Consider the following 24,996-nt stretch of genomic DNA (forward strand, 5'->3'; position numbering starts at 1 on the left):
TGCGATCGGAGCGCGATGATGGTGGGGACCTCCGCCCATTGGCGGTGGGACGTGGCACTCGAATGATTGCCCTCAGTGTTTCTGAAAGCTGGCGAAATCGCCAAATGCTGGCGAAATCGGGCAAAAAACGGCTCTGGCTGGCGATTGGCCGAAGGCCATCGCCAGCCAGAGCTGGCGAAATGAGGGCAGGCGGCAGGGCATGGTCGCCAGCCCGTCGCCATCCCCCATGACTGGCATCGCCAATATATTGAGGGAAAATGGCCAAATTTCCTCAGGAACTTCATTCCATAGTGTTAAAAAAGCGCCAGCTTTCTGGGGGCTTCGCCCCCAGTCCCCCATAAAGGGAGGCAAGTGCCGACAAAGCAACGGCGGCACCGCATGCGTCCGCTGCGCCGCGCCAGGCGCAAGGGTGGTTCCCCCGCATTTCGCCAACCCCCACTGTGCCATCGCCAGTTGATTGGCGAAATTTGGATGCGACAGCGGTCCTCATCGCCAGCCCATCGCCAACGCTGCCACGAGGGCCAGAAACACTGATTGCCCTCGAGCCTTATGGCGGCCCTGCATCACGGACATCACCTCGCAATCGATCACCACAGCCTGCTATCGGATATACACAACATCCATTGCCCTGAGAGCAAGGCTGGAGCTCACACTACCACGCCACTCCACCATGCCCGCTCTTCTAGCCCTGCAGCCCTGCAGCCAAGCAGCCTGCTTAAGATCGCAATGTTGCAGCGCCTGGAGGGCCCCAGCCAGCTTCCGCTGGCAGCAGCGGCGGCTGGCGCCAGGGCGGCGGCACTGCCGCCCGCTGCTGGCGGCGGCCGCCGACGGGCAGCCCGATGATGCCCCCAACAGCAGCCGCCCAGCAGCAGCGACAGCCTGGAGCAGCTGGCGGAGCTGGCCGACCTCAACCGCCTGCAGACGGCCCTCAACACCGCCATTGCGGCAGAGGACTGGCAGCTGGCGGCCGGCATCCGCGACCTGCTGCGCTCGCTGACTGGCGCCGACGGCAAACTCGCCGCCGACTGGCAGGGGCTGGGCATCCGGGACTGGCTGGCGGACCGTGCCGAGAGCCTGGGATTCACCTTCCCCGCAGGTGAACATGAAACAAGGGGGGACAATGAGGGACAGCAGGGAAGAAGCCTTGGAAGCAAGCAGTCTTGCGTCATCCACGAAGCCGACACCCATCACACAACAGAGAAGCCTGTAATGTCTCTCCTGGTCCTTGACTCTCCCGTTCACCCACCCGACCCGAACCGTGCCTGCCTGCCTGCCTGCCTGCAGAGGTGCAGAAGCGGGCGGCCCCCGTGATCCTGGATGGCGACGACTGCATCATCCAGAGCGAGACCGGCTCAGGCAAGACGCTCTCCTTCCTGCTGCCGCTCCTGTCGCGGCTCAGCTACCCGCCCCACACCTTCCCAGACGACCTCAAGGTGGGCGCCGCACAGCCCTCGCCCTCGCGGCGCGCTGGCGGCACGCATCAGCAGAGAGCGCCTGCCACAAGCTGCTGCACTGCTGCGCTGCCTGGGGCCCGCCCACACGTCCGCTGCGATGGCATGCCAAGCCGCCCCGCCGCCCCTCACGCATGCGCGCGCGCGCGCGCACGCGCACACACACACACACACACACACACTCTCGTGCATCCGTTGTTGTCTGTCGCTGCAGGGCCCCGCAGCGGTGGTGGTGGTGCCCACCCGGGAGCTGGGGGTGCAGGTGGTGATGATGGTGTACCGCCTGTTTGGAGGGTCCGTCAACCCGGGGGTGCCCGGCCTGGGAGGCAACATGTTTGATTACCACGGCCCTCGCGGCCTCAAGGTGGGACCGCAGCGGGGGCTGCGGCGCTGCGAGTGTGTCTGTGCGGCTGTATCTGTGTGTGTCCATGGCTGTGGGTGTCTGGCTGCACGTGGTGGGGCGGCTGTGGCGCGGCACGGCACGCCTGCCAACCTGCGACATCGTGCCGCTGGGCCTGCGCCCTGCGCCCACCTCGCCGCTCCGCCGCAGGTCAAGGGGCTGCTGATGGATAGCGAGGTTGTGCTGGCGAAGAAGGAGAGCTACCTGCGGGGGGTGCATGTGCTGGTCGGTGAGTGTGCGGGACGTCACAGCAAAGCCAGCTTGCCTCGCATGTGTTGTGTTGGTGAGGCACAATCGGTGGCCTCAGATGCAGTGTGTGCGGCGGCGTGTCACTGAGGGTGGCGGCCGCACGGCAGCGCGGATCTCCGCAGCAGGGCAGAGCAGGGCAGCAGCCAACCTTCTTGCTGTGTTGCCGCGGGCTCCGTTTTGTGGCTGCCCCGCGCTGTTGCCTGCAGGCACGCCCGAGCTGATTGCGGAGGCTCTGTCGCCACCCGAAGCAGTGGAGGCAGTGCAGCATGTGGATGTGGTTGCGGTGGACGAGGTGGATGCCTGCTTCCAGGTCAGCGCCAGCATGGCACAGCATGCATGGCACACAGCACGGCACGGCACAGCAGGCACACCATGCAAGCCGCCGCAGCTGCAGCACAGCATCTCGTCGGCGCGGGCTGGACGGAGCTCTCGCCCCTACCATCCACGCCTCCATCCGTCCGCCGTGTCCCGCGCCGTGCCGCCTGCTACTGGGCCGCTGCAACGTGGTGCCGCTGCTGCCGCCTCCCTGCCCGCCTGCAGAGCCACCCGCAGGAGATGGAGCTCATCATGGCAGCAGCCTGCCAGCGCCCGCAGCCCGCGCAGTACGAGCAGCAGCAGCAGTGGGAGCAGCAGTGGGAGGGGCAGTCGCAGCAGCAGCGGTGGCAGCAAGGCGACGGCGACGCGCAGCAGTGGGAGGCGGCGGGGGATGGCGAGCCGGAGCAGCAGCGGCGGCACAAGCCTGTGGTGGTCCTCGTGGGGGCCACACTGGATGAGCCGCTGGTAGAGCATGTGGTGGAGCAGGTGGGCGGCTCGGGCTGCCGGGTGCCCCTGCACCTGCCGCTGATGCCTCGGTCCCTTGGGGTTGGCGTGTAGGAGGGGTCAGGGGGCCCGGCACGAGTGCCACCTGCCAGCCAGCCAGGAATGCCCAGCTGCCGGCCTGGCGGGAGCCGCTTCCGCTCGTGCCCCGCCGTGTTCCCTCCCTGAGCCGCCCTGCCCGCCCTGCTCCTCTGCACCCCGCTCCCTTGGCTCCCCTCCTGCAGGGCTGGGTGTGTGACCCGGTGACTGTGCGGGTGGGAGGCCGCATGCGCATCCCCAGCGGCCTGCAGCACCGCTGCATCGTGGTGGGCGACGAGGCAGAAAAGGTGGCCGCCATGTGCCGCCAGATACGAGCAGACCTGAGGGGGTGAGCTGGGCTTGGGGTGTGCAGATGCCACTGTGGCAGCGGGCTGCCGCTTAAAGACGGCTGGCGCACCTGCCGCAGAGAGAGATGCAGCATGCGGGCGTGCAGGGCAGCGCTCGGCTGGCCAATGCCTGCCCTGTGCCCCGTGAACTTCTGCCGCTTCACGCCAGCCTGCTGGGTGGCTGAGAAGGCACACAAGTGCCCGCTGACCTCGCCACCCCACCTGAATTGCCCCCTGCTTGTTCTGCTGCAGGCAGAGCGAGGACGCGGCGCCGGCGCGCGTCATGGTGTTTGCGGGCAGCCAGGAGCAGGCGCGGCAGCTGTCCGACCCGCTGCGCACCGTTCTGTGGGGCGACCACAAGATCTCGGTGCTGCTGCCAGAGGGCACGGAGCCCATCAAGGCACTGCACAGCTTCCGGGACAACAAGACCACGCTGCTGCTGGCCACGCCCGCCGCGGCGCGCGGCCTCGACCTGCCGGCCGTCAGGTGCGGGCTGGGCCGGCGGCACGCACCTGCATGTGTTGTGAGCCTCTGCTGTGCGTGCGACCCGCACCATGCAGTGCCAGTTATTCATGCCATCAGCGGCCCGGGCCCTCCAGCACGTGCTTCCGATTTAGTCATGCTGGTCCTGCATGTACTGCTTGTACTGCTGCAGCCACGTATACAACATCGAGCTGCCGCTCAGCCCCACCGACTACCTGCACCGCGCTGGGCGCTCGGGGCGCATCGGGTCCGCAGTGCAGGGTGGGTGCACACGGCTGCCTGCCTGCTTGCCTGGCAGGGCAGCTGGGAGGGTAGCTGGCGGGGTTCCTGTGCTACCGCCCGCCTCTGTTGAGCAGTCTGCCAACCGGCATCTGCGATGTGCCCATTCTGCCCGCCCCTTGCCCCACGGTCCGCTGCAGGCGTGGTGACCACGGTTGTGACGCGGGAGGAGCTGCCGCGGCTGCAAGCCATGGCCTCTGAGCTGGGCGTAGCCGTCAGCGAGCAGGCACCGCTGCTGCCCGAGCTGCCGGCGGAGGTGGAGGGCGGCGAGGCAGATGTGGATGCCGCGCGGCGGGGCTTGGAAGACCTGTTCAACCTGTACTGAGCTGTACTGAGCTGGCGGCGCATGCCCTGCACACGCACTGCCATGCCTGCTGCCAGAAGTCGCATGCGCCAGCGCTTGACACCTACTGCTGCTGCTTGGCGTGTTGTATGTAACAACGCCCAGCAAGCAGGAGCCAACAGTATCTTCACAGCTGCCTTGCATGTGGCGGCCCTGACGATCACATGCACGCAGCTGCTATTCTTTCATTTCAATCCCTCAAAATAAGGACATAAAAGACTAAGCTGTTGCCCTTGGCGCACTACTGCCCGGGCTGGCACACCGCGCCGGCTGTCGCCAGGAAGTGCTCGGTGTCGGCGGGCCCTTTGCTGGAGATGCGCAGGCCAGGGCGGCGCCTCTTCAGGGCACTCAGCTCATTGGACAAGACCATCTCCAGGCCGCGATTGGCGTAACCTGGGACCTGCAAGGCAGGCATGGGGGTCACGTGTGCTTAGCCCCGGGCGTGCAGCAAATCCGGGCGCAGCGCAGGGCAGGCGGAGGCAAATGCTGCCGCAACCTGTGCACCACATCAGAACTTCCCACGGGCACGCAGAGGCGGGCGCCACCCACCTCCAGGAGGCGCAGGCTGGGTGCCCTGGCTGCCCACGCCCAGAAGGCTTTCCAGCCGGGCGCCTGTGGGTGGCGCCGCGCGTCCAAGGTTGCGGGCAAGACACATATGTACCGCACTTCCTGCGCCACGCCTGGGCTCCAGCTGCTGCTGACCAACGCCGGCCAGTCAGAGAGCACAGCCGACAGGCCCTCGGGCCAGGCCTCTGGGCAGAACATGGCTTGCCCGCTGGTGTTGCGGTTGCTGCCACGGCTGCCCCCATCGTACAGCCACCGCAGGCGACTGCTGCCCACCAGCGCCGTGCTGGGATCCAGCAGCCGCGTCATGGTGCCCTTGATCGTCAGCGTGTGCAAGCGGGTCAGGGCGAGCAGCGTGGCCTGGAAGCCAGCGGGCACGCCGCCATAGTGCGCCGCCCACCACCCGTCGCCATACTGCGCCGCCCACCACCCCGCACTGCGCAAATGCAGGGACTCCAGGCCCGTCAGGCGCTGCAGGTCCGCAGGCCAGTCCCCGCAGCCCACCAGGGTGAGGTGGCGCAGGCTGCCGAGGGCTGTCAGCACGCTATACCCGCCGTTGTCGATTTGGCTGCTGCTCATGTCCAGAGTCAGGCTGTCTAGGCCTGTCAGGGCAGCCAGCTGCCGGGCGCGGGCCGAGGGGCAAGCATCAGCATCATGTGGATGAGCAGAGCTGGGCCGGCATACAGTAAACGCGTCCCACACTCCTCGCTGCCGCACAGCCTGCTGGCCACGCCCACCTGTGGTGGCAGCCTGCTCTTGTTGGCATCCGACACTTTCTCCAGGTCCAGGCGGGTGATGCTGGGGGGCAGGGAGGCGAGGCCTGCCTCCCACTTGCAAGCGCCGTGCAGGCTGAGGTGCTCCACCGCGCTCAGCCGAGCCAGCGGGCAAGCCATGTGGATCGTGCCGCTGCCGCAGCTGGTGATTGCCAGCTGCCGTAGGGCGGAGCAGTTGGTGCAGGCGGCCAGCTCTGCACCCAGCTTGATCTGCTTGGACCCCAGCCACGCCAGGGACAGGCAGCGCAGGCTGCCGCCGCTGACAGCCACCACCACGCAGCGGCCTAGCTCCAGCTGCAGCGCCGCCTTGTTGCCGGGCGGGGCGCCCACCGCGATCTCCAGGCAGTTCTGCAGGCTGCCTGCGTGCCGGCGCAGCCAGCGGCACAGCGCTTGCAGGCGCTGCAGGTGCGCCGTCTCGATGCGGGCAGACACGCCTTGGCGCAGCAGGTCGGGCGCGTTGGTGAGGCGGTGCCACTGCTTGCACACCAGCGCTGCCGATGTGAACCTACAGTGCAGGAAGGCTGGGCAGCCCTCGCGTCTGCAGCCTCTCAGGACCCGGCTCTATTGCTTAAAGCAGTCAAGCTTCCCCAGCAGAATAGCCCGCTGAAGCACAGCGCTGCGCTCCTCCAGCAGCCACCTGCCCTGCGGTGGCCCCCTCACCTCTCCATGGAGGGCACTGCAGCAGCGCATCGTTGGGCAGCTTGGCAGCTCCTGCCGCAGCCTTTGGAGCTCCAGAGGGTGTCGTGGAGGATGCGGACATAGCAGCAGCCAGGAAAGCATTAGAGCAGCTTGAGAGGCTAGTCTTGTGAAGAGTAGACTGGCGGAGCGCCGGGAGGAAAGCGCGTCTCTGGGTGCAGCAGCGACGGCTGTCAGCACGGCTGCAGAGTCTGTTGTACTGTTTTGGGCTAGTCAGCAATGCTTCGATCCCTCCCCTCAATCATGTGCATGCATGAGGATGCAGAGGCTGCCTCCTGTGGGCGATGGTGCCCTGCAAACCCGTGCTGCCCGCTCGCCTCGCTGCCTGCCCATGCGCAGCTGTAATGCTGCAGGTGCTGGGGGAAAGGGCCTGTCCTCCAAGCTACCGTGCATGTGCGGGTGGCTGAGTTCATGCATGAGTGGATTGCAGATCGGCATGAGAGACCTGCCCTTCGGTGCGGCAGCAACGTACTGCCGGGGCGGGCGGGCGGTACCTGCCTGGCCTGGCGGCAGTCGCGGTGACGGATCGCAAAACTCGAAGTTCATCCACAATGACTCTTGCACCGGCAAGATGAGGGGCTAGCAGGATGGCGTTCCAGCCCCGCTCGAGAAGGCGCACTGGCGTGCAGCTGGCGCTGGCCCTGCTGATAATCCTGGTTCTGGGAGTGCTCAGCTTGTACATGGACACCAGCGGCATCCAGAAACGCACCGCGGCTCTGCACGAGGTGCGGGTGCCAGCCTTCCGAGCTCTGGGCAGGCCCCTTGTGAAGCCGCAAACATGCCCATGTGCTAGGTTGATGCCTGCTGCTTTACCGCCCAGCCTGCGCGCCGCTGCGCTATCTCACCGCCTGCCGCCACCTGCTGGCGGGCGGGCAAGACACTGCGCCTGAGACGGCACCATGCCTGGTGCCATGCTGCAGGAAGTCTTTCTGGCAAGTGGCGAGCCGGATGAGGACTTGGGTACGGTTGACCATGAGCCAGCCGAGCTGGCCGAAGTCGCAGAGGAACCGCGGCGCTGGGGGGCGGCCAACCCTGGCCAGCACAAGGGAGCGGTGCCAGAGGCGATCAAGCAGCGGTGCGCATTGACGCTGGGCACCTGGTGTGTGGACTACCTCACTCAGAAGGGCGTGCCCGCGGTGACGGCGCCGCGTGGCAGCAAGACCTGCAGCATGAACTGTAACAAGGCGAGTGCACAGGGGGATCAGCCACGTTCAGTCGGCTGGGGTTGAGCCCTGCTCTGTGCAGGCGTGAGTTTGCCATCGTGGGCCTTAAACACCCTCTCCTGCCCACTGCGCTGTGCAGGTTGGCGTGTGCAATGCCCTCACCGGCCACTGCACGTGCCCGGCAGGCAAGCCTGGGCTGCTGCCTGCTGCCGTGCATCCGCACTGGACCGCCGCTGCTTGCCACGATGCGCCTTTGCCGGCTCAGCTTGCCCTCATCCCTCCGCCTGCAGGCTGGCGTGGGTTCAACTGCATCCACCCCATGAAGCGGTACTGCACCCACAAGTACCGGGAGTGGGGTTTTGAGGTGGAAAGGACGCCTCCGCCTTGGGAGTATTTTGACTCCATGCACCCCCGCACGCACTGCGTAGGTGCGTCCGTCTGCCAGCGATGCAGCGGCTGAGACCAGGCTTCATGCTGGCTGGACAGCATTGGCAGCCTGCATCGCCCGGCTGCTCTGCAGCGCTGCAACCTACACACACTCGCACTGTCTAGTGGCCAATGAGAGTTGCAGTTGTGCCCAACCTCAGCTCTGATGCCATCCTTGTGGCCGCAGGGTTTTGCGAAGAGACCATTGGTGCCTGCTACTGCCCATCCAACACCACCTACGGTCGCATCCCTGCCCGGGAGGATGCGCCCATGGATGCCCCGCCGCAGCAGCACGGCCGGCCCATGAACTGGTGGTGCCAGCCCAACAACTCGTATGGCGGCACTCGGGCGTTTGAGGACATTTTCGGGCCCCAGGGCTGGTGCATGGCTGCAGAGCCGGTTATTGAGTGCGAGTGCAATGTGCCCGGCTGGGGAGGCAGGTTCTGCGACGAGCCAATGGAGCAGGTGAGCTGTTGCAACAGCAGCTCCAGCTGATGCACCTCTGATTCGCCCGCCGCTTCATCCAGAAGGGGTGGCAACAATGCTGCCCTGCCCTGCAGTTTTGCTTCAACTCCTGCAACGGGCGCGGGGAGTGCATCCAAGGGTATTGCAAGTGCCAGAAAGGTGAGTCAGTTGCCAGCTCAGCGCCGGACGCCGAAGGGGTGCTGCAGTCGCAGACAAAGGCTACGCCATCGCTGCACCACTTGCGCTCCCCTGCACTGCGGCTGCAGGCTGGCATGGGCTGGACTGCGCCCACCGTGCAGCTAGCAACACAGAAGACACACCTGGTGCGGCGTGGCTGCTCAGCCCGTTGCTCCAGCTGCCAACAGCCGGCTGTGGCAGGCGCACTGCCATGCCGAGGCTCGAGGCACTGAAGCCACTTGCTATGTTTTCTGGGGTGCAGGGTTGGAGCAGGAGCGGCCGTGGCTTGCGGAGAACATTCACACGCCCGCCGCCCAGGACTTTGCTCACAACGCCACTCGCAAGCGGCCGCTCATTTTCATGTCAGCTGGCAGCCGGCTTGGCATTGTCATGCATGCAAGCAGCCCAGCAGGCAGCCAGCGGGATTGCTTCTCACACGCTAGTCTGCCAGCCCAGCTCGAGGCTGCATCCTCTAAGCTTCTCTAGGGCTCCCCTTCTTGCGTGCAGCTACGAGCTGGAGAGCGATTATGGCAGCCTCATGATGCAGGTGGGGCGTGGTGTGGTGTTTGTTGGTGGCTTGGCCGGGGAACCTTTGCTCTGCCGACTGAGCGTCATGCCTCGTGCTGCAGTACCGCCACGTAGGCGGCCCCACAGAGGACTGTGTGCCCCGCCGCTACACGCTGCCCAACAACGAAACCAAGCTCTCAGAGTGGCCGTACGGGCTGGAAAGCGCATTCCTGGAGATGCTGATGCAGAGCGAGCACCGCACGCTGGACCCCGAAGAAGCGGGTGGGTAGGCGGATTGCTCTTCGCTGAACCTTGGGCAGCTGCACAGATTTTCCAATCCAGCAGCCGCACAATGCATATTCATTGTGTGCTGCCTGCAGACTTCTTCTACGTGCCTGTCTTCACCAGCTGCTTCATCTACCCCGTGCGGTCGGGAGCGTCCAGCCTGCAAGACTGGTTCTATGCCCCCGTCCAGAACAGGGTGCAGGGCGCAGCCAACATGCTCCTGGAGGCCTTCCACTGGATACAGTCGCACCACCCATGGTGGTGAGCAGAGCAGCGTGCGACAGGCGCGCTGCGACATGCTGTCAGCAGCATTGGCTGCCTCTTCATGCCTGCCCTGGCGTCTCGCCTCGTCCTGCCCCTCTGCAGGGAGCGGCGTGGCGGGCGGGACCACATCTGGCTGGTCACACATGATGAGGGCAGCTGCTGGGTACCGGCCGCCATCCGCCCCAGCATCATCCTGAGCCACTGGGGACGCATGGACCTGAACCACTCCAGCACCACAGGCTACTGGGAAGATGACTACAGGCAAGCCAACGCACGCAAGCTGCAGCATGCTGAGCAGCAGCAGCACTTGGTGTGAGCGGGCGAGGCCCCAACGGGCTGTCCCATGTCCACTACTGCCTGCGTCTTGGCAGCCGTGCTGATCAGTTGTGCCGGCAACTTTCTTCCACTGCTGCAGCTCCGAAATCAAGCATGATCAGGCAAGCTCGGTGCCGACTGGCTGCCAGCTGGGCGCTGCCCGCTGGCAGCGAGCACCTCAGACTGTGCTGTGCCCTGCTGCCTGCAGTTCGAGCCAGACGGCTTCCAGCAGAAGATTGCGGGGCACGCCTGTTACGACCCGGTCAAAGTGCGTGAGCTGGCAGGCTTGCCGCATCGATTCGGGGCGTGGTGCTGCTGCTGCTGGCTTTGCGAGGTGCCTGCCAGGAGGCGTCTTCTGAGCTCCGGCTCCGCAGCTGCCTGCACCTGGCGCAGGATTTGGTGGTCCCGCTCATCAAGACGCCCAACCGCAACAAGCACTCGCCCCTGTTTGGCGCGCCCACACGCAACCGCACCTGGCTGGCGTTCCACAGGGGCCGGGTGAGGGAGACCTGGCACTGCCCAAGAGGGCGTGCTCCTCTGACCCGCAGTCCTGGCTGCCCTGCTCGCCGCCGTGCAGCAACCGGTGCTGCGGCGGCGCCCTGCCTGCCTGCAGGTGAACCACGAGTTCCCAAGGTACTCGCGGGGCGTGCGGCAGCGCGTGGACAACGCCTCCCGGGAGCACCAGTGGCTGGAGAAGTACAACATTGCGGTTGGCAGGCAAGCTTGACCACCAGCTTCCAGCACCAGCAGCTGCTTGCAGCACAATGCTGCGCGGCGGTCAGGTTGTCAGCCGTTGCTGGTGGAGGGGCTGCTGTTGAGATGGGGGCGCTGCTGGGAACTTTGGTTGCAGCTACGGAAGCAAGTTTGGGGATGAGTCGCTCCAGGGCGACTACTCCGAGCTGCTGGCCTCCTCCATCTTCTGCCTGGTGCTGCAAGGCGACGGCTGGAGCGCGCGCATGGATGATGCCATGTCGCACGGGTGGGTGGTCAGGCCTGCTCGGGGCGCTGCTCACCTGTAACGTGGAGCTAGGCACGGCCAGGCGGCGCGCCGTGCCACTTGCTTGACATGCCAGCTGCACCCTTCCCCACCTGCAGCTGCATCCCTGTGGTCATCATCGACGATGTGCATGTTTCGTTTGAGTCTGTGCTGGACCTCAGCCAGTTCAGCCTGCGCGTCAAGTCTGCAGACGTCGAGCGGCTGCCCGAGATACTGCAGGCGGTGAGCCAGGAGCGGCGGGAGGAGCTGCAGCGCAACCTGGCGCGCGTGTGGCAGCGCTACTCCTACTCCAGCTGGCGCCCCTACGCCAAGCGCATCCGGCAGCTGCAGCAGGAGCGGGGCAGCGAGGCACGGCAAGAGCAGCCGCTGTCGCTGCCGGAGACGGTGCCCGACCTGGATCCCTTGCTCGATGACGGCTTCTACACCATCATGGGCTGGCTGTACAGCAGAATAGATGCCACGTAGCGGCAACCTGCATGGTGTCTTCAATTCTTCTCACACTTGCTTCAGCCATATTAACCAATTCTTGTCAATTTGTCCACCCGATCACACGGCGCGGTGTATCCCCGGCGGCACTAGCACCAAAAGCCAGTCAGCGCCGTAGCATCAAAGTCATGCTGACCCCATCCTTTGTGTCAGGCCTTGCTGGTGGGGGTCAGTTGCCAAGCTCTGGATTATGAGCCACTCGCCTCGTCGGCCGCCGCCACACTGGCGCCACCTGCCCTTCCACCTTCCACAACTATACTCGAAGGCCGCGGCAATCATTACTACCCAGGCCTTTTCATTCTGTGACACTACACGCCGTTAGCCTCCCCATCCGCTCGACCATTTCCGATCAGTGCTATGGATGAGGTCTATGTGCTCAGCAGCGATGAAGAGGAGGATGCGGAAGTGCCGTCGTGCTCAGGCATGTCGAGCAGTCCCGCCGGCGCGGTTTCCCGGGGGTAGACCCGGCTCGCCGCCGCCACGGCTGCCGCCTCGTGCGCCTCGTGCCACCGTGTTGCATTCCACTGACTTGCCTAACCTTGTTTTCCCTGTGCAGGATGGGAATGCGTGGCATGCACCTTTCTGAACCCCCCCGCATACCTTGCATGCAACGTGTGTGGCACGGAGCGCCGCAACCCTAACGCCGCCGGCGAGCCATCTGTCGCGGCAGCGGCTGCGGCAGCGGCAGTGGCACCTGCAGCAGGCGGCCAGCAAGAGGACGAGGAGCGGCAGGCAGATGCCGGGCGCAGCACCTGGAAATGCGGCGCATGCACTTACCGAAACCGCGCGGGCGTGGGCGCCTGCGAAATGTGCACCGCCGCAGCGCCGGGAAGCACCCAGGTGGCGCCGGACCGTAGCGCTGCTCAGGCAGCAGCAGCAGCCTCAGCGTCAGCTAGGCCTCCAGCACTGGCAGCGCTGTGCTTCACCCAAGCTGCGCTAGGGCGAGGGAAGGCAGGTCCCCAGCTGACTGGGGACTTCACCCTGGATTGCGGATGCCGCCTGCCGGCAGCAGAGGCGCAGGAGCGCCTGCAGCAGGCGGCAGCCGCGCTGCCATCCACCCTACCCGCCCTCGCGCGCCACTTCCTCTGCACGCGCCAGGTGCGGGGCCTGCACCGTTCGCCACGCGCCATGCTTCTGTGCCCGCGCGCTGCAAGCAGTGGCGCGGTGCCGCCCTGCGCGAGCAAATCCCTGCCGACCCGGCCCCACCCACCCACCCAACCCAATCCTGCTCCCCCTCCACCTGTCTTGCTCGCCGCTCGCTGCAGCACTGCCGCCAGCCGGTGACCCGGCGAGACCTGGAGGCGCTGCTGGGGCGGGACAAGGCCGCCAAGGTATGCTGCTGCCACCAGCTGCCTGCGCCAAAGCCCCACCCTCACCAGATGCTGCCGTCAGCCACCTGAAGCACCACGCTATGCCCGCTGGGTTGAGGGTGTCCCGGCGTTATGGCCTGCAGGTGGATGGCCACATGTGGACTGTCGCTGCTGCCGCAGCAGGCACGTCAACAGCAGCAGGCGCAGCAGCGAGAGCCGGCCACACGCACGAAGCAGCGCCTGCAGCCGAAGACGGGGGCAGCGACGGCGACGGCGTTGTGGACCTGGCTGGGTCTCCTGGTGCTGCTGCGCCGCCGCCGCCACGGGCTGAGCTGGCGGCAGCAGGGCCAGAGGCGGATGGTGATGCCGGGCTGCGTGCCGCGGAGCACTGTGCCGAGCTGGCAGGCCTGCTGCTGGGCCTGCACAGCGTGCTGGTGGAGGGCAAACTGCCTGCTGCACCATCAGCGCCAGAACCAGCCGAGGCCAGCAAGCAGCAGCGGGGAGGCGGCAGGCAGCGAGGGAAGCGGCGCGGCGCTTCAGAAGCGGCAGCAGCGGCGCCAGCGGCACCAGAAGCGCCCCAGGCAGCCCAGGCCACTGGCGGCGGCAAGCGCCGTGGCCGCGCAGCGCAGCCGGCAGGCGCTAAGCCCGTGCAGCCCTGGCAGCAGCCGCCGCCGTGGGCTGGAGCCGCGGCAGCTGCTGGGGCAGCAGGGTATGCAGGATGGGAAGGCACGGAGGATGAGTATTATGAGGAGTACTATGAGGAGGAGGAGGAGGGTGCGCGGCAGCAGCAGCTGCAAGGTGCCATATTGCTGTGCCACATCAGGGAGTCAGGCAGATGCTGGCTGCTGCACACCTGATACGGCTGTGTGCTATGTCGACCTGCTGCAGGCCTCGACTTTGATGGGTATGAGGATGAGGAAGATGAGGAAGAGGGAGGAGGCGCGGGAGGCGCCTTTGGCTCCGTCTGGGGCGTGCTGGGGAGCCTGTATGGCGCCTGGGGCGGCTGCTACGGCGGCCCAGGCGGTCGCTACGGCGGCAGAGGAGGCGGCGGCGGCCGGGGTGGCGGCCGGGGCAGCCCGGCGGCCAAGCGACCCAAAGGTTTGAGCAGGACGGTTGCCGGGGCCCTACTTGTGCTGCCATGACTTCCTCCCAAGCGGCTGTTTGCGGGGAGGCGGGCCCCCGGCGCACATGCTGCGCTGCTTGCCTGCACGCAGGCGTGGGCTTCGGTGGCAGCCACGGCCACGGAGGTGGCGACACGAAAGATTCCCGCAAGCGGCAGGCCGACGCGGCGCAGAAGCAGCAGCAGCTGGACGCTGCCGCCGCCGGCCTGCTGCGGCGGCTGCGCCAGCGCCTGCACAGCTGGGCAGGTTGGCTGGGCCGCGCTGCCTGCACCATTTCCTGGGGTGTACTGGAGTGTTGCATCTGGCGCTGGCGCTGCCACCTGGCATGCCATGCTCAGCGCGACCGCCCGCTGAGCTTCTGCTTCGCTTCCCTCCTGCCCGCGCCCTCGCCGCGGCCCGTGCCTGCAGCAGCAGCGCAGGAGCGGCTGCAACCGCTGCCCCTGCCGCTGCTGGGGGTGGCCCGTGGCGGGCCTCTGGCCCCGCTGCTGCGCCTGCTGCTGCACAACGACTCGCTGATGGATGTGTCGTCCCGCCGCCAGCTGTACAGCGAGGTGTTCAGCCTGGCGGCCGCGCTGGCAGGTGGGTTGGCTGGGGTGCTGTGAATTTGCGGCCTGCAGGTGCCGTTCATACCTGGTTGTCAGGGCTCGTAGCTCGGCACTGCGCCGCGAGCTATGCCCCGCTGTGTCGCTGGTGGCGTGTTGTCTGCCATGCCGCCAACATGCTGTGCCGCCCTCTCCGCCACCGCAAGCAGTTGACGCCCAGCTGCCAGTGGCTATGGCGGGGCCCCTTGCCTGCAGAGTCCCTGGACCTGCTGCCGCTGCTGCTGCAGCCCGCAGACAGCGATCTGCTCAAGGCGGGGGCCAGCGCCGCCCAAGCGCCGCCTCTGGCGCAGCAGGAACAGCGGCAGCAGCAGCAGCAGGAGCAGCAGGGGCAGGAGCCAGAACAGGGTGAGGAGGAGTCTGAGGAGGCGCGGCAGAGCAGCCGTGCCAAGCGCCCCCGCCGCGGCAGCGGCAGCGCCAGCCGGGAGGCGAAACCAAAGTCCCCGGCAGGGACGGGTGCAGCTGCTGCGGGTGCGGCTGCAGCCGGGGCAGGAGCTGCGGGCGAGGCGCCTGCCCCAGCAGGGGACACCAGCTGCTGGAATGCCCTTCAGGTGAGCAGTGCAGGCCCTCGGCGCGCTGCCCTCCACGCCCAGCCTCCTGCTCCCCGACCCGCTGCGCTCCTCCCTCCTCCTCCTCCCTCCCGCCTCCCTGCCCGCCGCAGGCGCTGCGCCTGCAGGCCGACATCTTCCGCCGCAATGCGGAGCAGCTGGCTGCGGAGGGGGATGAGGAGGATGTGGCGCTGGTGGGAGCCATCCTGGATGTGTCAGAGTGCTGCCAGCGGGTGCAGGAGGTGCGTCGGGCAGGTGGTGGAGTGTCATGCGTGGCAGCGAGGGGAGTGTGGCGGTGGGAGCGTTGTGTGAAGGGCGCGCTTGTTCACTTGCAGCACGCATGCCGGGGCAGGGTGCGTCTTGCCCGCTTGCTGGAGCCTGCCGGCCAGCCCGCGTCCCATCTGCTGGCTGCCTTTGCTGTGCCTGCCTGCCCCCACACAGTCGGTGGAGCTCTGGCTCTCCAGCACCCGGCAGCAGCACGAGGGGGAGGAGCAGCAGCAGCAGCAGGAGCAGCGGGAGGCCGGCGGCGCGGGGGCGGGCGGCAGCGCCGCCAAGCAGCAGCGCCAGCAGGCGGGGCCCTCTGGCACGGCTGCTGCGGTGGACTCTCCCGAGCTGCGCCAGCAGTACGAGAGCTGCCTGAAGCCGCTGCTGTTCCAGAGCACCCAGCTGGTGGCGGAGCACTACTACCGAAAGGAGGCCTGCCAGGCCGCGCAGGGTGAGGGGCCCGCCGCCGCCCGCCGCCGCCTGCCGCCTGCACTGGGCTGCGCTGTGGCACCGTTGGGCTGCCGGCGGCAGCTTCACTGCGGTGGTTCAGACGGCCTGCGGATGGAATGTCCCGACTCTGAGCTGCCAGCACTACATCGAGCCGCCCTTGGCTGTGTTCCCCTGCTGGGCCCGCCCCCCACACATCGTTCCCTGTCGTGTATGCGTCGTGCCGGCAGGCGGCGTGAGCGACCGGCTGCGGCGCATCACCAAGGAGGTGGCCACGCTGGCGGGGCAGCTGCCGCTGACGTGGGAGAGCAGCGTGCTGGCTGCCATGGATGATGACCGCATGGATGTGCTGAGGTGGGGTGGGTGGGGTGGAGGGGGAGGAGGGGGTGTCCCGCACGCCTGCCAGGACGGCAGCCGCAGCGGGCTTGCTGATGTGCATGCCTCACAGCAGGCCGCAGCACGTGCCGCTTCCCGGGCACACCGCCGCCGGCCCCACGCCCCTGGCCAGCGCTTCATGCCCTGCGCTCTTGTGACCTCCTTTCTTTCCACCTCCAGGGCTGTGATTTTTGCGCCGCACGACACACCCTACGCCAACGGCGCCTTTGCCTTTGACATCCTCCTCCCTCCAGACTACCCCAACCACCCGCCAAAGGTCAGCACTCTGCACGCTGTGCACGCTTCTGCCAGCGCCCAGGGCGGCTGTGCCGCGTGCCTGGTGGGCCTTATGGCGGTGTCCCGCCGTGCAGGGGCCTGCCGCTGAATATGAGAAACATACAATAAACACCTGTTGGCCGCCGCCGCCGCCGCTGCAGGTCCAGTTCCTCACCACTGGCGGCGGGCGAGTGCGGTTCAACCCGAACCTGTATGAGCAGGGCAAAGTGTGCCTGTCGCTTCTGGGGACATGGTCTGGGCCCGGCTGGCAGCCCGGCCAAAGCACGCTGCTCCAGGCAAGCAGCGCCTCCCAGCAACCCTCCGTCAGCCTGCTGCCGCTGCTCCTGCGGGGGCTGGTGCCCGCTCAGCTTCCGCCTGATCCCTCTGGGTGGCTGCCATGCAGGTGCTCGTGTCCATCCAGTCGATGATCCTGGGCACGGCAGAGCCCTTCTACAACGAACCTGGCTTTGCCGGCATCGAGGGCACAGCAAGGTGACCACCGCTTGCCAACCCCTGCCTGCCTGCCTGCCTGCCCATCCGCGTGAGCGCTCGGCTTGGAAGTGTGCAAGCAACACGTGTTGCTGGGTGCAGGGGCAACCAGGAGTCCCGCAAGTACAACCAGGGCCAGCGGCGCAACACACTGCAGGTGGCCATCCTGGGGCAGCTGCAGAAGCCGCCGGCGGGCTTTGAGGAGGCGGTCAGGTGAGGGGGAGGGACGCCGTGCCGCGGCCTTTCGGCAGCACCGGGTGCGCCGCCCGTGTGTGGTCTGATTCCGTGCTGCCGGCGCTGTGCTTTACCATCGTGCGGTGCTGTGCCTGCTGCTGCCCGATGTGCCTGCAGGCTGCACTTCAGGCTCAAGGCTGGCGTGATCAAGGAGCAGGCGCGGCGATGGGCGCGTGAGGACCCATCGCTGAAGCAGCTGGTGGGGCAAGTCATCTCGGAGCTGGATGCGCTGCCGGCAGTGCCATAGCGCCGCTGTATTTTTAAATTTTGAGCATGAAAGAGTAGAGAATCACTTGGAATATGGTAAATGTGGAGACAGAGGCGGCTTGCAACCTCGGCACGCCTTCCCGCCGCAGCCGCGGTCTGGAAGAAAGCGCGACCAACAGCTGTCTGGTTGAATGAACTCGGCTCGCTCTTTCAGTGGCTCGTCTTCCCCTTTGCATTCCATTGGCCTGCTTCTACGGTCCTCCCTGGCCTTCCCACTGCCCACGCTCGGTTCTCACACACGCCTTCTCCCAACCATGCACTGCTGCCAGGCCGTGGCCCTGGCCCTCACGGCCGCCCTGCTGCTGGTCTGCGGGCCTGCGAGCGCTCGCCCCCTGAGGCAGGACGCTGTGGGCAACTCCACAGCTGCTAACCCCGAGCAGCTGACTGCGTCCTCCTCCGTGTCTCCATCTGCTCGCTCGACCACCAGCACTGCAGGTAAGGTCAGGGGATGGGCGCAGGAGGCTATAGGCCTGGCGCCGCCAGCGACGTTTGAAAAGTGCCGCCGCTGCCCCCGCCCACTTGCACGCAGGTGCTGCTTTCCCCACCCTGCCCCAGTCCAGCACTCCCCTGCACCCAGCTGAGAAGTCCACCTCTCTTGATGGCACGCCCTTCAGCAAGCCCGCCACCACGGCAGGCTCAGCTCCCCGCTCTGTCTCCGCCGCCGCGGACGCTGCCTTTGCTCACCCCGCCTCTCGCCGTCCAGCCGATGCCCTGCCCTCCTCACGCAAGCGGGAGCAGCATGATGCCACCACCGCCTCGCCCAACGCTGCCTTCTCATCGGCCGCCCGTGCCGTGCCAAGCAAGGCATCTGGCTCCAGCAAGCCCGCCTCACCCGCCCACCCGTCTCCCACCGCCACTTCACCTATCGGCCCCACCTCTCCTCCCAAGACCTCCCCTGCCCCGACCGCCACCCACACCACCACCTCTCCAGCCGTCGGCACCACCAGCTCAGGTGCCCTCCTGTGCCCGCCCGCCTCCTCGGCACCCTGGCCATGGCATGCCACCTGACCCAGCTGCCTACCGACCACCACTGCTCTGCTCCTGCCGCCTGCAGGCACCACCGCACCCGACGTCTCCCATACCCCCACGCCCAGCTCCACCCCAACCCCCAGCTCCAACACTACCCCCGCCCCCAGCTCCACCACCGCCCCCACCCCGCCGGCAGCAGCCGACGACGGCTCCTCCGGCTGCCCAGACGTGCAGGCCGCACTCGACGCCCACAACGCAGCGCGTGCCCGCCACGGCGCCCAGCCGCTGACCTGGAGCAGCAGCCTGGCGGCCGCTGCCCAGAAGGCCTCCGCCAGCTGCGTCATGCAGGTGTGTGTGGTGGGGGGGCGGACGCTGTGCCTGGGGATAGCCAAGCGGTTTGCCGTCGAGCAAAGCCGCGGTCCAGCCTGCGTCTCGCCCCTAGGAGCGTGCCACCGCCCGAGGATCCCTGCCGACCCACCCTGCTTGCCCCCCGATGCCCCTGCCCTGCAGCACACCAGCGGCGGCGAGAACCTGGCCATCGGCGTGGGCAGCTGCAAGGCCGCCGTCAGCCTGTGGCTGCAGGAGGAGAGCCTCTGCCCCAACGGCTGCGACTGGGATGCCTCAACTGGCCACTTCACCCAGGTGAGCCCCACCCTGCTGCCGCCGCCGCCGCCGCCTCGGAGCCTTTGGCGGCGCCTCCCACCGGGGCCCTGGCTCCAGCGCTGTCCAGGGTCCCACCGCAGCCTGCCCCCTCCCTGCTGTCCTGAAGGTGGTGTGGAAGGCTACCACGGAAGTGGGCTGCGGCTTCCAGGCGTCCTGTGGCTACGTGGTGTGCCGCTACTCGCCTGCGGGCAACGTGCTGGGCTGGTTCGGCGCCAACGTCTCCTGAGCCTCCTCCCGGCGCTGGCGCCCCTGAGCACTGCTGCAGCTAACCAGGGCCGCCCGCGTGCAAGCCCCAATACCAGATGGCCACAGCGCACCTTGCTCCTGCAGCTGTTGCCATCTGCCCGCCCCCTTGCGGCAGCAGCCTGCCACTGCCCTTGCACTGCGGGGCACCCTGCTGCCGCCCACCCTGCCATGTGAAACGCCAGCTAACGTCAACAGTACACAGTGGACAGAGCGCTGCCGACAAAGACATACTGGTGTTGTTTGATAATAGAATAATTCAAGGGGTGGTGGCTCTGTGTGCACGTACGTGCAGAAAAATGGGCGGGCCGCAAGGTACAGGACACCCGATGATGAAGGGATGCAGCGGTGGGAGGTACATCATGTCAAATGCCGAGGGCTGAGAGCCGCCGGTTGGGTGGGGGTGGTTGTGTTTTGTGTGTTGTGTTTGCCCTTGACGGCCCAACTTGGGAACCTTGTTGTGTTTGTGGTGTTTTTCAGCAGAGGCTAACCCTCCGCCTCGGTGCGGACTCGCAGAGGCCCCAAGGGCCAGCCACGAGCCGCCGCCAGCAGTGCCGCCAGCAGTGCCGCCAGCAATGCCGCCGCCCCCGCACTCTGCTGGCGCGGGGCCTCACTCCTCTCCCGCGGGCTGGAACAGCAGCACCAGGGTGGCCACGGAGAAGAAGCAGCCCAGGGAGAAGACCAGAATGGGCAGTACGATGTCGTACCCCACCGTGATGGCGGCGTGGGAGCGGGGCTTGCGGTACATGAACATCAGCCCGGGCGGCGCGCGCGGGTCGGGGATCATCTGCGACTCGGTGCGCTGGCCCAGCGAGGGCTCCTTCCCACCGTCCACAGACAGGCCCTCGGTGCCCGCGCCCACCGAGCCGTCGGCTGCGCCGCCGTTGAGCGGGGACTCCAGGTCCGCGGCCCCCACCTCCTTCTTGACCTCGAGCTCCCCGCTGCTGGCAGACTGCGGCACGCGCATGCACCGCGCCCTGTAGAGTAGGGGAGGGAGCGGCAGGCACGAAAGGTGGGCTGGGCCTGGCGTGCACACATGGACTGAGCGGGAGCACACGCGCTGCACCCCGCACTCACTTTCCAAAGTAGAGCACAAAGTGGAAGATCACGGGCAAGATGTCTGCAGCAGGCGGGTGAAAGACAGCGCTGGTGGTCAACCAGCTGCTCGGCCTCTTCTCTGTCCGACAGTGGCGATTCCGATCCAGGGCATGCATTGAAGGGGCACCAGGCCTGCAGTGCACACTCACAGGAGCACATGGCCACCCCGGTGGCGCCGGTGAAGGACAGCACGGTGCCGCTCTCGCCCGGCACGCCCAGCGCGACGCCCAGGCAGGGCAGGATGGTGCAGCAGTTGACGATGAAGCGCTGCACCCAGGGCCGGCTCAGCCCGCCAAAGCCGCGCGGGAACACGCGCAGCAGCCAGCTCTCCACCGTGTGGTTTGTGGCGTGGAAGATGGGGGGAGTGGAGATGGCCAGGTAGACTGCAGGGAAGAGCGGGGAGGCGCACTCAGGCGGTGCCAGGGGAGTGCACGGCATGCGGGCCTGGCTTGCCAACCGCCCGCTGGCCTGACCTCCCACCCCCACCCCCTGCCAGCCGGCGGCCGGCTGCGGCAGCAGGCCTCACTCGTGACCGCCAAGTTGAGGATGAAGGTGCCCACACCGGGCAGCCATTCGTTCTCCAACAAGTTGTCGGAAATGTTGGTGGCACCATACCTGCAGAGGTGGGCAGCGCCCAGCGGCAGCGAGGTGAAGGAAGGGAAGTGGCGAGGGCGTGGAGCCAGCGGCGGCACGTGCGGAGGTCAACGGCACGCTGCGGCCTGCTGTCAGCGCTGCGGCGGCACATGCCCCGGCTTCCCGCTCACATGGCCGCGCCAAAGAAGCCGGTGACCCAGTATGTCAGGCCGGATGTGAGCAGGATGGTGATGGCGGAGGCCTTGTTGAGGTCCTTGGCGCTGCGCTTGGCAGCCTCGCTGGTGACGCGCGGCATCTCGCTCAGCAGAGGCATCATCATCACCTGCCGCCCCGTGGAAAGGCAGCAAAGAGGTGAGCAGTGGGCAGCAGCAACGGCAATGGCAGCAGCAGTGGTGGCAGCGGGTGCTCATCCTGTCGCGGCAGGCGCCTGCCAACCGCCAGACAAGCAATGCACCTAGCTGCCGAGCTCGCACCTGGTGGTAGAAGGCGAAACAAAACAGGGAGAACGTTTCCGACACGCTGGCTGCACGGCAGGGGCAGCGGCAGCCGGCGCGGTACCTTGGCATCGCAGGCACGCCTTCCTTGTTGCAGTACGGTCTGACAAACGGAGGTGCCCCGGCGCGGCTGTGGCACGCTCCATCAAAGCAGGCGTATCAGAGCTGACACCCAGCAGCTGCAGCTCACTCAGGTCATTTGATGACACCTTTGGGAAGTCGCCGTCTGCGAGGGCGGGTAGCCCCTCGATGCACGACTTGACCATCACGATGCCAGCCAGCACCCAGAGGATGATGGAGCCAAAGGCGCCCACCAGCTCCAGCTTCCGCATCTGGGGCAGCATGCAGAGCGGGAAGATGACGCAGAGGGTGAAGAAGAGCATGGCGGCGGTGCCTGCAGCATGGGAGCAGAAGGGGGCACAAGCAGGGTGGCGTGTGAGGGCTCTGGGGACGGCGGCGTCTGGGTCATGGGTGACGCGCTGCGCCGCAGCTTGGCCTGGGGTTTCTGCGCTCTCAGCTCACCGCTGCGATCCCACAGCCAGTTCGGGGCATCGGGCCACTGGGAGCTGATGGCAAACCCAAAGGATTCTCCCATCTGGATGATGGCGCCTGCAGGCGGGGGCAGCAGGCCATGGCAAGATGTTCAGGTGCTTGGTTGTGCCACAGCGGGCGTTTACCCTCCCCTCCTGCCTGCCACCACGCCTGTGCGCTCACCAATGTTGGTGCCCACCAGCAGCAGCACGATCCATATCTCGCTCCACAGCTGCAGCAGGCGGCCGGGAGGACAGGGAGGGGTGGGCGGGTGCACAGGCGGGGCCGATGCCGGCAAAACCGTGCATTGAAGGAATGCTGGCAGGCGGCCGGCAAGCCTGGGATATTCGGTGCCTGACCAGCAGGCAGGCAGGCACCTTGCCCGCTGCCAGTGGCGGGTCGTGGCATGCTGCCAGTGTGGCAGCCCCAGGCAGCCCCCCAGCCCCCAACATTCACCCGTGCCCAGAAGCCGCCGATGGCAAAGGCAAGCTGCTCATAGTCGCTGGCGCCGGTGGACGTAGCGCCCCTGCAGCGGCATCACAGCACAAGCAATCAGGCAGGCAGGCAGGCACGCAGGCAGGCAGGGATGCGCAGCGTGCGTGTGACACCATCATGTGTGCATGCCACTCCCTGCATGTGTGGTGCTGGCTGCGAGTGCCGCACCTCAGCAGCAGGCGGCAGGTGTACACATTCGACAGCGCCACGAACGTAATCATGAGAGTACTCGCAACAGCACCTGCAGGGGCAACAAGCGCATTGTAACCAATAACGCCTGGCGCGGGGGGCAGCCAGCACACGCGCGCCAACGGCAGCAACTCACCAGTGATTGCAAATGCGTAGGGGATGGGGAGAATAGCACTGCAGGGGACTCAGAGGCTGGCTGTGAGCATCAAATCGAAACAAACGACGAAGGAGCCTGTGGCAGGGCGCAAGGGGGCGCAAGGGAAGCGCCGCCAATCCGCCGACCGCCTGCAGGCGCCACCGGCTGGCCCCTACTCACTTGCCGACCGTCGCCAGCGTCAGGACACAGACTGCCGTCATGATTTGGCGCCATGATGTGTTCTTCTGGCCGAGACCTTCGACAGCAAAAGCCATGGTGGCTTAGCACTGCAGCGGCGGCAGGCGGCAGCAGTGGTGGGAGGGGCCAGCCCTAGCGGCAGAAGTTAGGGCAGCAAGGCGGCATCAGCGGCCCCTCGGTTTGTGATCTTGTGCGTCTCAACAGCAAACCAGCGTGGTGCCGCGGCCCGCGGTGCGTCCTGACAACTCTGGCCCCCTGCTGCCCTAGCTGCTGGGGCGCGGGCACCAGGACAGCGCTTGCAGCGCCTGCGAAACCTCGCATGTGCTTAACAGCACCTTATGGATGCTCACCGACGGCGAGCGGCGCCTGCAAGCTCCTCCCGACAGCACAATTCGGGCGTCCCCCGCGAGCAAGATGGCTGTTGGTGGCGTTGTGGGACCTAGCCTGCTGAGAAGAAGGCGGCGTGCTTGTCGGGGAATGAGCAGATCGGCTTCCTGGTAGTGTGCGCTCTGCCCCCGCGCGCGGCGTAACGCTGAGTCAGAGTTCCCGCAGCAGTAATAGAAGGCCTGGCGGGGCGGTGGCATGTGTTGCCCCCTGATGTGGCACCCTCCCGATTGGGCAACCCCCGCCCCCGCTCGCTCCTGGCAGCCCGCGCGGCGCTCCCCTCCCATACGTGAACTGACCCCATAGAGCCATGTTTGAGGGTTGAGCGGGGCGGAGCGGGGCTGCTTGCACACGTGATGGCATGCACGCTTCAACGCTCCCGCTGTCATCTCACCTCTCTAGCGTCAGAAATACAACTCTTACAAGCCAACCAACACGAACAGAGAGACCGAACAACAGAAATGAACAGGAAATATGAAGCCGCCACAGGCGGCAGCACCTTTCAGCGGAGACGGCAAAGCGTACAAGGCACACTTCTTCAATGGTTCTTGCAATTGCCACCCTTACCGGTTATACAGCCACAGTGCCGCCCACACCGCGCACCATTCTTCTTGCAGCTGCAGTTCCGGGTGCAGGCGCCGCGGCAGCCGCAGCGCACGGCTGCCTTGCCGCCGCCGGGCTGCGCCGCCATCGCCACATTGAGAGACACCACAGGCACTCCTCGCTGCGCCGTGCCGCTGAAGGTCAGCTCGCTGGCCAGGCTGGGTGGCGCCTTAGATAGCCTGCTGGCCTGATGCATACCCTCCACCACTCCAGCTCCGCTCCGCAGCCGGTACATGGTCACGCCAAAAGGCCGCTTGATCTCCACCACGCGGCACACGATGCGGTTGCGGCCCAGCTGCTTGCCCACTTTGCCGCGCTTCGGCGGCAGCAGCAGCACGTCATCGCCCACAGCAAAGTCCTTGGGCTCGCCCTTTGGCCTGCGCTGTGCTGCGATCCGCTGGCGGTTCTTCACCTGAGCCGCCGCCACTCGAGAGCGGGTGGCCTGCAAGTGTGCTGGCATGGGCGGGTGTGGTGCTGCCAGCGTGCCGCCCTCCTCCGCCTCTGCTGCTGCCTGCTCCTCCTCCGCCTCTGCTGCTGCCTGCTCCTCCTCCGCCTCTGCTGCTGCCTGCTCCTCCCCCGCCTCCGAAGCTGCTGCCGCAGCCGCCGCTGCCAGCACTGCTATGCGGTTGCGGCGCTGGCCAGCAGGGCTGCTAGTGGCAGCGGTGCGCTGTGGCAGCTGCCGCATGGGCAGCACCTCCTCCGCATCCTCCAGCTCGTGCTCCATGGCCAGTACGGCGATCAGGCCCGCAGCGGCTGCCCGCTGGCTGCTGCGCCGAGCAGGAGCCTCCCCCTCATCCATGGCCGCCGCAGCAGCTGCCACCTCCGCTTCATCGGCCAGCTCTGCCTCCACAGCGCTGCGCTTGCGGCCGGTGATGGGCGCCCAGGCTGTGGGGCGGCGTGCAGCTGTGCGGGTGGTTGGCACTGCGGGGCTGTCGTCCACGCCCTGCTCCATGTCCATCTCCTCG

The 24,996-nt window shown here is 66.8% G+C and overlaps 6 protein-coding genes across 6 annotated transcripts in view; 4 read left to right on the forward strand and 2 right to left on the reverse strand.

Moving 5' to 3' along the window:
* Window positions 1–15: 15 nt before the first annotated feature.
* Window positions 16–4,368, forward strand: CHLNCDRAFT_133108 (hypothetical protein; the record flags this gene model as incomplete). The annotated part of the gene is made up of 11 exons (XM_005851679.1): window positions 16–21; window positions 856–1,096; window positions 1,285–1,433; window positions 1,666–1,815; window positions 2,002–2,080; window positions 2,307–2,410; window positions 2,641–2,901; window positions 3,141–3,283; window positions 3,534–3,767; window positions 3,937–4,025; window positions 4,184–4,368. The coding sequence occupies 11 exons, from the start codon at window positions 16–18 to the stop codon at window positions 4,366–4,368; spliced, it is 1,641 nt and encodes a 546-aa protein (XP_005851741.1).
* Window positions 4,369–4,627: 259 nt separating this feature from the next.
* On the reverse strand, window positions 4,628–6,391 carry CHLNCDRAFT_133109 (hypothetical protein; the record flags this gene model as incomplete). Its single annotated transcript, XM_005852023.1, has 4 exons — window positions 4,628–4,786; window positions 5,053–5,568; window positions 5,688–6,228; window positions 6,384–6,391. The coding sequence occupies 4 exons, from the start codon at window positions 6,389–6,391 to the stop codon at window positions 4,628–4,630; spliced, it is 1,224 nt and encodes a 407-aa protein (XP_005852085.1).
* A 615-nt stretch (window positions 6,392–7,006) lies between these two features.
* CHLNCDRAFT_133110 (hypothetical protein) lies at window positions 7,007–11,483 on the forward strand (the record flags this gene model as incomplete). The annotated part of the gene is made up of 15 exons (XM_005851680.1): window positions 7,007–7,144; window positions 7,340–7,607; window positions 7,873–8,010; window positions 8,196–8,473; window positions 8,569–8,632; window positions 8,913–9,012; window positions 9,158–9,197; window positions 9,280–9,439; window positions 9,538–9,703; window positions 9,809–10,016; window positions 10,230–10,289; window positions 10,415–10,519; window positions 10,635–10,717; window positions 10,872–11,000; window positions 11,117–11,483. 15 exons carry the CDS (start codon window positions 7,007–7,009, stop codon window positions 11,481–11,483), a joined length of 2,304 nt encoding a protein of 767 aa, XP_005851742.1.
* A 4,554-nt stretch (window positions 11,484–16,037) lies between these two features.
* On the forward strand, window positions 16,038–16,668 carry CHLNCDRAFT_14051 (hypothetical protein; the record flags this gene model as incomplete). Its single annotated transcript, XM_005851681.1, has 3 exons — window positions 16,038–16,147; window positions 16,349–16,445; window positions 16,606–16,668. Coding segments are annotated over 3 exons (270 nt in total), but the record flags the coding sequence as incomplete, so codon positions are not given.
* Window positions 16,669–17,688: 1,020 nt separating this feature from the next.
* CHLNCDRAFT_133112 (hypothetical protein) lies at window positions 17,689–19,292 on the forward strand (the record flags this gene model as incomplete). The annotated part of the gene is made up of 5 exons (XM_005851682.1): window positions 17,689–17,869; window positions 18,138–18,221; window positions 18,489–18,751; window positions 18,914–19,045; window positions 19,173–19,292. 5 exons carry the CDS (start codon window positions 17,689–17,691, stop codon window positions 19,290–19,292), a joined length of 780 nt encoding a protein of 259 aa, XP_005851744.1.
* Window positions 19,293–19,495: 203 nt separating this feature from the next.
* Window positions 19,496–24,996, reverse strand: part of CHLNCDRAFT_56488 (hypothetical protein) — a gene marked incomplete at its 5' end in the record, with an annotated part of 7,955 nt that continues 2,454 nt past the window's right edge. Inside the window, 13 exons of the mRNA XM_005852024.1 lie at window positions 19,496–20,286; window positions 20,387–20,429; window positions 20,557–20,790; window positions 20,934–21,022; window positions 21,172–21,323; window positions 21,475–21,524; window positions 21,686–21,889; window positions 22,018–22,104; window positions 22,210–22,258; window positions 22,483–22,552; window positions 22,690–22,762; window positions 23,035–23,133; window positions 23,996–24,916. Of these exons, the coding sequence (XP_005852086.1) occupies window positions 19,920–20,286; window positions 20,387–20,429; window positions 20,557–20,790; window positions 20,934–21,022; window positions 21,172–21,323; window positions 21,475–21,524; window positions 21,686–21,889; window positions 22,018–22,104; window positions 22,210–22,258; window positions 22,483–22,552; window positions 22,690–22,762; window positions 23,035–23,133; window positions 23,996–24,916 (2,438 nt within the window). The 3' untranslated portion in view covers window positions 19,496–19,919. The remainder of the gene's footprint in view (window positions 20,287–20,386; window positions 20,430–20,556; window positions 20,791–20,933; window positions 21,023–21,171; window positions 21,324–21,474; window positions 21,525–21,685; window positions 21,890–22,017; window positions 22,105–22,209; window positions 22,259–22,482; window positions 22,553–22,689; window positions 22,763–23,034; window positions 23,134–23,995; window positions 24,917–24,996) is intronic.

This window comes from Chlorella variabilis (assembly GCF_000147415.1).
Source record: "Chlorella variabilis unplaced genomic scaffold CHLNCscaffold_1, whole genome shotgun sequence".
NCBI lineage: Eukaryota > Viridiplantae > Chlorophyta > Trebouxiophyceae > Chlorellales > Chlorellaceae > Chlorella > Chlorella variabilis.